At 42.9% G+C, this 13,873-nt stretch overlaps 1 protein-coding gene across 1 annotated transcript in view; it reads left to right on the top strand.

Annotated features, from left to right (window-relative positions):
* The first annotated feature begins 1,559 nt into the window (after positions 1-1,559).
* Positions 1,560-13,873, top strand: part of F5 (coagulation factor V) — a 71,538-nt gene continuing 59,224 nt past the window's right edge. The window contains exons 1-2 of the mRNA XM_052737438.1: positions 1,560-2,028; positions 4,893-4,981. Of these exons, the coding sequence (XP_052593398.1) occupies positions 1,871-2,028; positions 4,893-4,981 (247 nt within the window). The 5' untranslated portion in view covers positions 1,560-1,870. The remainder of the gene's footprint in view (positions 2,029-4,892; positions 4,982-13,873) is intronic.

Below are 13,873 nucleotides of genomic sequence, written 5' to 3' on the forward strand. Positions count from 1 at the left end.
ACTTGTCTCTAATTGATGCAAACATTAGGGAGTTAAACAATGCAGTTAGTTGCCTTGCTGTGGTGTAATGAAATCCAATGATCACCATGTAGACTGGATACACATAAGCAGATAGGCAAGCAAAACACAGTAAAGCCATCCTTTGAAAAGTTACAGGGATTCTGAAAAAAAAATGAAAGTAATTTAGGGACTTGCTGCTTTAAATCTATTTTCTCAGATACATTGTCAATAACATCTAATGTGTGTGTATGTGTGTGTGTGTGAGAGAGAGAGAGAGAGACAGACAGACAGACAGACACTAGGCTAGGTATTATAGGACCTGAGATCTCAACGCTTCAACCCTGTCTCCCATGTCAGAATTTGCATTTTGTTAAAATACCCAGAGGATTCTGACAACGTTGGGAACCCCTGGAATTGTGGGTCAAGAGTGCAAGGTAGTGTTCCTGCTTTTGAATAGAGTATAATCTAGCAGTGGATACAAGGAAACCTTGAAAAACTCGATAATCAAAAGGAGTATATAATCTGAATAGATTAAGTTCATAAAAGAGAGACATCAATATGAACCCAGAATCAGAGATAAAGGCAGAGCTCCTGACTTTAAAGAATGGGAGAGCAGAGAGGGAAGAAAATGGATGTGGGCATTCTTTCTAATATAGTTGGCTATGCATGTGTCTGTTGATTAATTAATTTTGGTACAGGGTCTCGATGTGTAGCTTAGGCTGATCTCAATCCTCAAACTCACATTCTCCTGCTTCAGCCCCCTTTGTGCTGGGATTACGGGCATGTGCCATCATGCCTTACTTGAGAAGGGGCATTCTAAATTAACTGAATAATATGAGCAAGGGAACAAAAGGAAGAGTGGGGGTGGAGAGGATGTCGAGGAGCCAGGGTGGTGCCAGATTACAATTCACTCAATGTGCTGAAAGCATAGCGCAGACAGAAACAGAGTTCTGGGGAACTCGGAAAAGTCATTTTTCTGATTCAGATATTATAATTCTCAGTTTCTCCACCAACAGATAAATAAAATCTAAAACAATATGCATAGGACCCTTCAAAACATGGCACCACAGAAAAGGACAGCGTAAGAGCATAGGCTGCAGCCGCCTTGGCACTAGGGGACCATACAGTTTACAACATTTTTCCCCCTCACAATAATCGGATTAAGGAAAATTAGAATTGCAGACGTCAAAAGTACTCCGAAAATAAAAGGTAACTGGCCCAAGACCACACAGCTACCGAAGGTCTCAAATGAGTACTCCAAGCCCTGTTCTCTGCTACACTTGAGCTGGTGACAAGCCCTTCCCAGGTGGTCTGTGCCTTGGTAGAAGTTACCGAAGCAAGAACGCTAACCTGTTGGTGGACTCGTCCTCTGGCCGATTTCTGTGCCTAGTAACCACACAGGGTCATTTCCCTGAGATCAGAAGACAGGTGTTAGCGAGGCTTGTGGAAACCGGCTGGTTTAAGCCTAAACTTTGACCCTCCCTCCCCGCCCCGCCCCCTGCAGGTTAAGGGTGGATGGGTGAGATTGCTGCTGCTTTGGGATGGGGCACAGACTCTTGGGCACAGTTCCTGGGCCACAACCTCCAGCGGGGCTGCCCTTTCTTTGTCGTACATAGTCCCTAGTCTGGTTCCCTAATAAATGCCTCTGGCCACAGGGGGGAGTGACCTCGACAAGCCCATGCCTACAGGAGGCACAGCCAGGGAAGGGAGGTAGAGTGAGCCCGCTGCCGCTGCCGCCGCCGCCACAGAGGACAGGGACACTGCTTCCCGCTGCCTCCTAGTCCCCCAGGGAGCCACGACAGCGACAGCGCGCAGCGGGGACAGAGAACTGACACTGTGGGCAGTGGCAGTGCGCGGCAGGACAAGGGCCATGCTCCTAGTCTGCCCGCGCCTCTGCTTCCTGGTGGTCCTGAGCACCAGCTGGGCGGGCTGGGGCAGCCACCGGGCCGAGGCAGCGCGGCTAAGGCAGTTTTACGTGGCTGCTCAGGGCATCCTCTGGAACTACCATCCTGAGCCCAAAGACCCAAGGTAACTCGGAGTGGAGTCCAGGTGGGCTTCTCCAGGGGAGAAAATCCACTGTAACTGCAAGTTTGTTTGTTTGTTTGTTCCAGGGCTGGGGGGGTGGGGGTGGGGGGGGACAGAGACAGAGACACAGAGACAGAGACACAGACAGAGACAGAGACACAGAGAGACAGAGACACACACAGAGACACACACAGACACAGAGACACACAGAGAAAGACAGAGAGATGGAGACAGAAAGACAGATGAGAGAGACAGAACACAGTTAAAGTCACAGTTAAAATATAACAATGGTGGGTGCTAATTTTTCCTCCACTGATATATATATATATATATATATGTGTGTGTGTGTGTGTGTGTGTGTGTGTGTGTGTGTGTGTATACACACACACACATATACATATATATCATACTGAGGATGTGGAAAATTTTCACACAGCCATAGCTAACCTTTCACACACACACACACACACACACACACACACACACACACACACACACACACACCATACTATTGGCTCCCACTTTGTTAGTTTAGTCTACTGATGAGTTGAAATAACCAGTCTCCCGCTCCCTCTTACACCTTCCTGAAAGTCTGGTGCCAGCCTTGTAAGTCTGCTTCAAAAAAAAAAAAAAGGAACTTCTAGTTCTATAACATTCATTCCTTGCAGACACAGGCTCATCTAAAGAGAAAGATGCCCACCGTGTGCTTCATTGTAAGGAGATTTTAGTGACACTCACCTTAATTTTGCTGCCTTCCTATAAATGACTTTCAAAACGTTGGTTCATGGAAAGAGGACACACTTGTATTTTCACCTTTTCTTGGCTTATTCCTGGCCACCTAATGTGGCTTCATTTTTTTTTTTTCTTTCTTTCACTTTGAATTGCTTCCTGGAATATGGCTTATCCTGGATATTTTGTCTGCCCTGAATATTACCCATGTTAGTGACCAGGTGAGGTGGCCATTCCAAAGCACATGTAAGTAAGAGGAGGTTTAAGTAATATCAAACCTACCTTTGAGTTGTAAAACACGTTTTGCTAGTTGGAAGGATAAATGAAAGCCTTCCTGAAGCTAACCAAACCATAGATTCTGCTCAGCATTTACAGCTACTGTTTTTTTATTTTAAATGGCAAGCCTAGCCTTCTGGTTGACTCATTTTTTTCCTTTTAGTTGACATCAAAGTTTGAGCGATTGTGAAAGATGTGTTCCTCTTTTACAATTGCAAAACCAAAGCAATCAGCCAAAAAATAATGTAATGTTTTGAAAGCAATGTGTAACATTTTAGTATGAATACATAATAAGCATTTAATTGTTGTTGTTGTTATAACTGGGGTATTTGGGAAGGCATTACAGTCTATCTTGGTATTATGCTAATAAGAAATATCACATTAAAATGATTTCAAGTAATGCATTTAGAGTGATAATCTAAACCACACCCACACTCTTAGGAAACTGCCATTTACTGAACCCTCAAAGAAAATAACATTCTTTCCAGCACCAGTTTTCCTGCTTTGTGGTAGAACACAGATGTGGCTGGTGTGTTCAGCCTGGGGTAGGGCACAGGTAAGTCAGAGAACACAAGGTTAGGGATGAACAAATTCAGATCAAATGTGCAACACGAGGACTCTAAGTAACAACAGTGTATTATATGAGCAGGTCTTCCCCTCTAAAGGGAAATGGAAAATGGATAAGCTGTTTGTCTTAGTTAGAGTTCCCATTGCTTTGATGAAACACCTTGACCAAAGGCAAGTTGGGGAGGAAAGGGTTTATTTGACTTACACTTCAGCATTGCTATTCTTCACTGAAGGAAGTCAGGACAAGAACTCAAACAGGGCAGGATCCTGGAGGCAGGAGTTGATGCAGAGGCCATGGAGGCATGCTGTTTATTAGCTTGCTTCCCCATGGATTGCTCAGCCTGCTTTCTTATAGAACCCAGGACCACCAGCCTAGGGATGGCACCACCCAAAATGGGGCTGGCCCCTCCCCCATTGGTTACTAATTATAAAACGCCATACAGCTGGATCTCATGGAGGCATTTCCTCAACTGAGGCTCCTTCCTCTCTGATGACTCTAGCTTGTGCCAAGTTGATACACACAACACCAGCCAGCACACTGTTGGTAGGGAAAATTACTAGAGGAAGCTCTTCCTGCGGGGTCTTCATCACTCCTGTGAAATATGGTACTGTAGTTACCAAGATGCAGAACCTCGTTTACCCTAGAAATAGAGAATGGAACAGGAGCCACCTGGGTCTGGATAAAGCTGAGGAAATGGTTTAACCCTCCTGGATCTTGGCGGTGCTGTTTATCATCTGCATCTTCCTAGGAAGTGACTTAATCTTTTCAGTGCAGATTTTTGGTTTCTATTCCGTATAGATCCCAGAGTTTTGCTCTACTGCTGTCTCGTTCTCTCAACTAGAAACAGGTTCCAATAAACAGACACCAATTTACCACATTGGTTCAAAATTGTAAAATGAAAGTGGAAAAAATTTAAAATCATATCTGATTAATAGATTGAAACATAGTTCAAATGTATAGTTATCAGTGACTTGTATTTTTTGACTTAGACCTGAAGAGTGAGTTTGCACATGAGCTTGTCTTCCTTTATATATAAAAAAAATTGATTCTGAAAAGCAGAATCAGAGCGAAATTAGACTTACATTTATGGAAGACTATCGTTGAAAAGACCAATGATTATTCCATTGATCTCACTTGATATTCCAATCTATAAAATCTTGGACATTGGAAATACAATAAAATACTGTCATTCTATGTTTATAAACAAAATCCGAGAGTGTAGACACCTCCTCTTTTGGAATGGGAATAGATATCACATATGACTTTCAAATTGGTTTTTGTATTTTATTTCTAGTTTGAATTCTATACCATCCTTCAAGAAAATTGTCTACAGAGAGTATGAGCCATATTTTAAGAAAGAAAAACCACGGTCTAGCATCTCAGGTAAGTTTGAAATATATTTTTTAAAATTATATTTTGTGTTGGGGTTTGAACCTACAGTCTAATGCATGCTAGGGAAAACCTCTAACACTGATCTAAATCCCAGTCTACATTTAAATTTTTATTCGGAGACAAAGTCTCACTAAGTTGGCTACTCAAGCTTTGAACTTGGTCTATAGCCCAGGAAAACTGTGAATTGTGATTTTTCTGTCTCAGCTTCCCAAGTAGCTGAGGTTATAGGTCTGTGCCACCAGACCCAGTTTGTATTTCTTTTAATTTTAAATATAATTTCCATGGATAGTATTATATTCTTTATACTTGAAATACCCACACTGTGAACTGGCCAGATATTTCAGTGGTCAAAGGTACTTGCTGCCAAGCCTGAAGATCCAGGACTCACATGGTAGAACAACTCTCTCAAATTGTCCTTTTAATCTCTACACATGCACCATGGTGTGTGTGTGTGTGTGTGTGTGTGTGTGTGTGTGTGTGTGTGTGTGTAAATAAATGTAAAAGTAAATAAATGTAAAAGTAAATAAATGTAAAAATATTTAAATATCCACTTAGTTATCTTCTGTTTAAACGTATGATGTTTCTATCAGACACTAGCTATATACTATGTGTGCATGCCCAGATGCAGTGAGAATATGGAGTTCCTTGTTCATACTCTTGAGAAATTTCAGAGACAGTAAAATTTAAAGCAAATAGGGGTTCTTCCTTGAACAGGTCACATGCTCACACAGTCAGCCATGTTTTTAACCTTAGTCAAGAAAGCCACACAAAACGCTTCACTGTTTGAATTTGTATTTGTTCATCTAACAACCCACAGCTGAGCACCTTCTGTGGGCTTGACATTGAATTAGGCACTGTGAATACAAGAGTTAGACAAAGTGAACTCAGATTGTCCTGGGGCTTGTCATCTGTTTGCATAGGCACAGATGCACTCCAACAGAATGAATTTGTCATTGTCTATCCAGCTTCCTACATTCATTAAAAGGAGCTAGGAATGTTTGATCCTTTGCATTTAGCTTTTCTAAAAGCTATGGCATTTGAAAAAAAAACTTCTCTTCTATTTTTCTTTGGTGCTTCATTAATCAAGGACTAATTTATCAAGGGCTCTGGAATCTTAACTATAGAAATGTATTTTACAGGAATTACAGAGGAGAACATCTTCCAGTCGGGCCCCTTGCCATCAATTCCCCCATCCTTCCCCCATCCTGGTGATGGTCAGCCATCTTTCCCAGGCTCACCTTCGGCCTCTTCTGCCCATCCATCCCCATCCCCACCCCCTACTCTGCCCTGCCTCAACTGGTTCCCTATATTCTTCAATTCTTCCTCGACTTGAGTCTTTCCTTCAGTAAAAAATCAACAACAAAGTCATTTTCTGGTAAATCTTATCTAGAAAAAGGAAAGCATCTCTCCTTAACCCTCCTGCCCTTTTCCTTTCTCTCCATCCTTCCTCCCAGTTCCCTGTGTGAGAAGTCAATGTCATTCTCTACATTCTCTCTTCTCCATCCCCTCCCTAGGCTGCTCCAGTGTGACTAACTCCGTCACTGTCAATCCGACCTTTGAGATGGCAGCACCGTCAGTTCTTTCCAGTTCTTTCACCACTTCTAGGCTGCCTGACGAGCTCCCTTTTGGAGCTCTTTACCTTGTTTCCTGCGTGACACTTCCCCTGGCTTTCCTCTAAGTTCCTTTACCATGCCTTTTCAGTTTCCCACTTTCTCTTCTTCTCTGAGGCTCCAAACCATGGCTTTTACAGGTGCCTACCCAGAAGCCACATGCTTTCTGACACTGCACGGATTTCTACCCTATCCTGGCATTAGGACTCTCTCTTCTGTGTACTCCCAGCAACGTGATCTGATGCTTTCCTTTTAGGGATGCTGTGAGGCTCAGAGTGGTTAATGAACACAAAGTACTTGTATTAATGCTCACATATGATAAGACCTTAATACAAGTTAGCTACATTGTTTGTCGCTGCTGTTGTAGCTATGAATTATGCCTCCATTAGAGCATGCATATCATAGTATGGTGACTATATCAACACAACTACGTTTTTGCTCATTTTATTTCCTCGTGTATTATAATGTATATATTTATTTGCCTTTAGATAAATACATTTAAGTATTCTTTCCTTTTGATTATCACAACCTAAGAATAGCACATTTGAGGGTCTGGGGATATAAAGGTGGATTCTGAGTTTCCAACAGTCAGCTATTAGAGATGACTGATAGTAGAATATTCTAGCACAGTGACAAAGAAGAAGAATACTGAAGGATTTCCAGTCTAATGTTGACAAGAGAGAGAAAGAAAGGGGAATTGGAAAGCCAAACAGTGGGTGTGAATGGGAGTATAAAGATGCATTTTAGAAAAAAAAAAAAACAAAACAGAGCACAAGAGGGTTTAGCTCAGCTTAGCTCTCAACCTGTGAGTTGTGACCCTTTGGGGGTTGAATGACCCTTTCTCAGAGTTGCCTAAGACCATTGGAAAATGCAGATTTTTACATTACAATTTATAACAGTAGCAAAATTACAGTTATGAAGTTGCAACGAAAATAATTTTATGGTTGGGGGTCACCACAACACAAGGAACTGTATTAAAGGGTGCAGCATCAGGAAGGTTGAGAACCACTGCTCTAGACAGACTCAGCCAGATCAGGGAGCCGTCTAAAAGCTTTGTCTGGAGGAAAGTAGAGGACCACTAAGATAATTTAAATGGGAGAAAGATAGACCCAGATTTGCACTTTAATACTGTCTCAATATTGGTCTGTGATTGATTGTGAACAAAGTATAGTATCACACGTGTATAAAAATGCCATAATAAACACCATCACTCCCTATGCTAACTAAAAATTAATAAGAATAAGAAGATCGTTCTGTTCACATCTGGAAGATGGATTAGAGAATAGCCAGAAAAAGCAGTAATTTGGCTTTAGTGCCAATCCAGGAAAAAGACAGCGGGGAAGCTGAGGTGGAGAAAATTAAATGGATTCCAAAGATACTTAGGAGCTAAAATCAGCTAAACAGGTGGCTAATTGGATGGAAACAGGAGAAGGGGATTATAATTGACTTCAAGTTTTCTGGGTTGAATAGTAGAATGGATAATGTGCCACTCAGTGAGAGAGAAAATTTAAGGAAAAAAAAAAAAAAGGAACTTTGTTTGTAAGGATAATGAGGTCAGACTCGGAGTCTGAGGTATCTGTAGAATATCTACCCAGTGTTATCAAAGGAGCAAGTGGGTTTGAGTCTTGCGTTTAGGAGGGAGGACTGAGGCAGATAGATACAAATATGCAGGAGACATCACAACCAGGTTATAAATGAAGCGTGGAGGGAGCATCCAAGGAAAATGTAATGAGAAAAGGAGGCTGCCACAGAGCTCAAAGGGGCAACAGAGGCCAGCGGATAAGCCGAGAAAGCCATGTCCACTGAAGAGCTTGAGAAAGTCTTCCGAGAGAGGGCAGAAGGGGTTGATTCCCCGGAGCCAGAGTCAAATGGCACCAAAAGCAATGACTACGAATAGAGGGAGCAGTAAAGCTGAGCTTCTGCTGTAGTGGGGGTAGGGGTGAGAACTCACGGTGGGGACTTGGGGAGTGGGTGGCCGGTGAGGAAATGGAAACACAAGGCAAGCAGGATTTTCCTTGAAATGCGCCTCTGACTTGGAAGGAGGCAGGAGCATTCTGGAGATGAATGGGAGGCTCAAGGATATTGTGGAGCACCACAGGAATCTAATATTTATTAATTCAGTAGAAATACCTGGGGAATAATTGATGAGTCTAAACACAGAAGAAGCAGGAAGTGCTGGTATTAAAAGCTATTACTAGCTCAGCCTTAGATAAAAAGGCTGCTGCCTCACTGTGAGTCCTGGGGTGGGGCATTAAGGTCACCTATAAAATGGCTTTTGTGGTTGTGGGCAGGATCACCTTCCTCTGTTGCAGAATCCATTTTCATATTCCAGTGCAGAGCTTACCGTGTTCAATAGATTCATAGAACTATTTAACTTGTGAGTAAATGGGGACGTATTCACTAGGCCAAGAAGAGAAAGCAAGTGTTCAAAGCTGAATACTCTGGGGCTTTTGCCAGCTCCACCAAATATTGATGTCATTGCTAGGCAATGCATTGTACTGAATGCATAGTTAACAGAAAGGGCCATGACCAGACTGGAGACTCTTGAACTGATAGGAGGCACCAACACTGTTTCAAGAAGGAGACCATTGTGACAGACATCCTCCCAGATGAAGGCCTTTTGTAGTGGGCTCCTGATAGAGCCTTGTTGGTCAGAAGTAGACCTTAAGAAGGGGTGGGAACAGCCAGGATCATATATAAACCCTTTCACATTAAACATTAGCTTTCCGTCAGCATCTGTGTATCACAGAACATATTTAATGTGGGGGGAACTGAGGGACTGTAGCATCTGGTTTTTGCAGCACCTTCTTAAACTTCCAATTCTGCTTAACTCTGACCCTCTGAATGGTAGGAATGTCATTGCGTTCATCATTAGATCCCAAGGATACAGAACTGATGAGAAAGAAAAGCCTCTGATCCGGCTGAGATCTGGATTTGAATGCTAGTTAGCACTGCCCGGATCTAGCCCTGTGTTATTTGTACCTTTGCTGTGTTTCCTTTTCCAAATACTTGGTGGGTGTGGTTCCAGCTGAGCCATGAACAAGTCATAGTTCTTTACCTCTGTGGCAGCGGGAGTCCAAAATAGTTTACTGAATTGAAAGCAGAGGCTAGTCATTTGGGTTATGGCCTGAAGGTGACTTTCTGGTGAGGTTTGTGGACACCTAGACAGTTGGAGAGGCCAGATGTGGTTTCAAGAATCCAACTTGTACTTCAAAGTTTTGAGTCTCCACATTTTTCTATGAAATCCTTGTCCCCAGGTGAGCTTCAATTGCTACCTACAGGCTGTCTTTGTATGTTGTTATTCTTTGTTCATCATTCTTTTGTGGATCTGATGAGCTCATCTACTGCAATCTTTCCAATTCTTCAACTGCACGAGATTGGCTACATGCTATGCAGTCTTCTCTAAGCCCCAAGGTGCATTACTCCTTCCCTCAACCTTCCTTCTCTCCCATCAAAGCATCAGTGGGAAAGGGCTTGGACTATGTGGCTGAGAGAGGAGGAAATCCTCAGCCTTGAGTCTGCTACATGCACTAAAGTATTTGAGCCGCAGTTATGAAAACATCCTTTAGCTGTCCCTTAATTATAAAGAAGCAGGAAGGGAGGTTGAATAAACACCCCATACTGTCAAAATGCCCATTGAAGTATGAGGTCTTACTGGGTCCAGTAACCTAGGAAAGATTTTCTTGGCAGCTAGTATTTGTAGCCATTTGACACCAACAAACAAGTAACCGTGCAAGAGAAACATGACAGCAAAATACCGTGCCCACTGTGACGGTACTGTCAGTAAGTACTGGGCTGTTTGCAGCCTGGGCAGGTGGTGCTTCCATAGTAAGTCAGGATGAAAGGGAACATTCAGAAGACAGGGTCAGCCAATGAGGCAGACGAAGTCAGGAACCAGAAAGAGGAATCCATCTGGACTAGTCTAGGAAGGCTAGAGTCTTAACTGTTCCAAAGAAAGAATTAGGGAAAGAGTTTTCTTGGGAGCTCTAAGACCTAGATTCTAGTCTCAGCAATGCCAGGGAGCCAGTGACCGATCTTGGGCAAGCCAACTCTCTTCCTCCACACACACACTCCCCAGGTTTTGTTAACCATCTCCAAAATGAGACATGAAGAATGCGTTCTCTATGATCCTGTCCAGAGCAAACGGAAATACAACTAAAACAGCTCCTGGCATAAAAACAACAGAAGTTCCAAGACGGGGGCTTCAACAAAAGGAACAGGACAAGAGCGGCCAGAAAGACAGGAGCAGAGGAGGGGACCTAGATAACAGTGGCCACAAAGATAGGGGCAAAGGAGGCAGGAACTAGATAACAGTGGCCACAGAGATAGGGGCAAAGGGGGCGGGGATAGGACAAGAGTGAGTAGATAGATGGGAACAGAGCGCGGAAGGCGGAACCTCTGTTGAGCTGTGACAAATTATCACACATTCAGTGCCTTGGAAAAGCATGACTCAGCCAGATGTCCTGGCACACATCTATAATTCCAGCATCAGGAGAGGAGGCCAGGACAATAAGATCATGAGTATGACAAGGCCAGCTTAGGCTACATGGCAAGACCCTGCCTCAAAATATGGATCAATTTTTTCTTCTTCTGTTACAGTTACAGTTCTGGATGTGTGGGGGATTAAAGTCAGGCTCCCTAGGTTTAAAAAGAGGAGTTGGTAGAGCTCTGTCTCTTCTGAAGATTCTAGAAAAGTCACTTTCTTGCTTTTTTCCATTAACTAGAGCTGCCTGGGTTTATTGACGTTTTCCCCTTCCTTCATCTTCATAGTTAGTGGAGTGGTATCTTCTAATTTCCCTCTCAAGCTTCTCTTGTAACCCTTTAGTGAGTACTCTGTGACTCCATAAGACCTAGCTGGTAGCCCAGGAAAATCTCTGACTACCACAATTAACCATTAATTTAATCATATGTACACAGTCCCTTTTACCACACAAGGCAGCACACTTCCAAATCCTAGGCATTACAACATGGCAGAGAAGGGATGTTGTCCTGCCCACCACACACACCAACTAGAACTATTGCATGGTATCCTCCATGCCACAGGATGTCACCTTTGTCTACCCAGGTCCTGAGCAGAAAGTTACTGGCACCATATTACCTTGTTTGTCCCCACCCCTGCCCCAGAGCCAATACACTCTAAAACTTGAAAGTTTCATCTCTAGCATACATAATCTGATATTTTCTTTGCTGAAGACCTCCATTATGGCCTTAATCTTACCAATGTCTCTTTCAGAGCCTTCTCTTAGCCTGTACTCCAATTTCTCCCTAGATCATTCTCAAGAAACAGAGCATTTAAAAGCAAAATCTAGGCCAAAGAGGGAGGGGGGAGAGAGAGGGGGGAGGGAGAGAGAAAGAGAGAGAAAGAATGGAAAGCAGTAACAAAAAATTAAAGGACCAAAAAAACATATTGGAAGTCTGGGTCATATTGTATCTTGCTGAAAAACCTCAATAACCGCTACCTGTTATCAGATGAAAACCAAAATTCCAAATGTCCTATCAGGCTCTGAGTGACTGATGCCTTCAGTGTTACTTTCAACACCTTGCTCTCTTACCTTCTAAGAGAAGGTACTCTCTTACCTGCTTCAGTGGCCATCAAGAGCTCCCTGAGTAGGCGGAGTTTTCTGGCATCTCAGAGCTTTTACACACGCTGGTCCCACTTGCCTATTTCTTCATTTCCCTGCCTTCACACCTCAAAGATTTCCTTCCATCCTGAGGAAAATGCTTGCCAAGTCTGACCCTCTCCCTACTCACAAGCCGGGAACAGACTTTTCTCCATACAGCACTCACTACCACAGTCTGTGCATTTCCCATTAGCTAAAGCTGCCTGTGTTTCTTGATACATTTCTCCCTTCCTCCATCTTCACAGCCAGGAGAATGGCATCTTCTTTGATGCTTTTACAGTTTATAATGAAACATTTGTGTGCTTATTTGTTAGAATGTTTCTCTCAATATTTCGCAAGCTCTAAGAAGTCAGAAAGTGTTTACTTCTCATCCATGTGTCACCACAGGCTGATGGCTAAGACAGTCTGAGCATTCAGTACCTGATGTATGAAAGAACACAAGGTGGGAAGTGCTGGATAAAGAGGTGGCTTAAAATTCAGTCCCTTGAGTCAGACAGATTTAAGTTTAAGTCATAGCTTTGCCTTTGTTGGTTTTATGGAATAGTATTTAATACTCTGAGGTTCACTTTCCTAGTATGTAATATGAAGAGCTAATAGCTATCCTAAAATTTTATTATGAAGGTTAATATAAGGACTTATAGTGCTTAGATAATGAAGGAACAATAAGTGAAAGTCCCGTCCTAATGATCACACTGCAGATGCAATCAGCTGTAAATGGATGCTGGTTGAACTTCATGACCATGCTATAGCTTCATTCTTCTGCTTCTCTGACTCCCAGTGGGCAGAAATAGATGCTGTGAGATTATATCTGGCTTGGATGTGAGGGCAGCTGTTGCTGTCACTAGACTGAACTGTAGTTAGAGTTGATGGATGCTAGAATCATTTTGAGCACACATTAAAACGCAGTCCCAAACTCTGCCTCCAAAAGTGAGGGCCAAGGTGGTAATTGGGAATCTGCCTTTTGGTAAGACACCAAGATAGACTGAAATGGAGTCTTCCAAGACTACACTTTGGGAAATTCTGGCATATGAGTCTCCAGAACTCTGACTCATATATAAGCTCCCTGCTAAGGAACCAGATGGAGCTGGCCTGCAGCCTCTTGGCTCCTATAATATCCTGTCCATCTAGAGTATGTCAACATTCAAACTACTTTGTGGTCCCCTGGTGGTGAGTCATGGACTGCGTTTTACTCATCTGTGTGGTTCAAGACTCTGCACTGTGCCTGGCAATAGCAAGTAGGGCCTTGGTCTTGATGTCTTGTGTCTTGATGTCGTGATGGCCTTGGTCTTAATGTCTGTGTCCCTGGGCTATTTCTTGCTTCTTCCCTGTCATGGTCACTCACAGTATTACTTAGCCAGTGGCTCAGATCAAGAAGCCTTGGGATCTTTCCTGACTCCTCATACAAGGTCCATCTCATCTGTTAGAAAAGCTTGTTAGCTTAACTCCCAGATGCATCCAGAAAATCACCACTGCACTGCTACACACACTAGCTCAATATACCACTATCTATTCCTTACACTACAGCTCTCTTTTTCATACATAGCAGCTGCCATGTTCTTTTTTTATAATGAGTATGAATTTATAAAACATATCAAACCATGTCTATATTATACAGTGTTCAAATGGCTTGCTATTCCATGTAGAAGAAATCC

This window comes from Peromyscus californicus, unplaced genomic scaffold (assembly GCF_007827085.1).
Source record: "Peromyscus californicus insignis strain IS unplaced genomic scaffold, ASM782708v3 Scaffold_14__1_contigs__length_90479793_seg_2, whole genome shotgun sequence".
NCBI classification, from domain to species: Eukaryota; Metazoa; Chordata; class Mammalia; order Rodentia; family Cricetidae; genus Peromyscus; species Peromyscus californicus.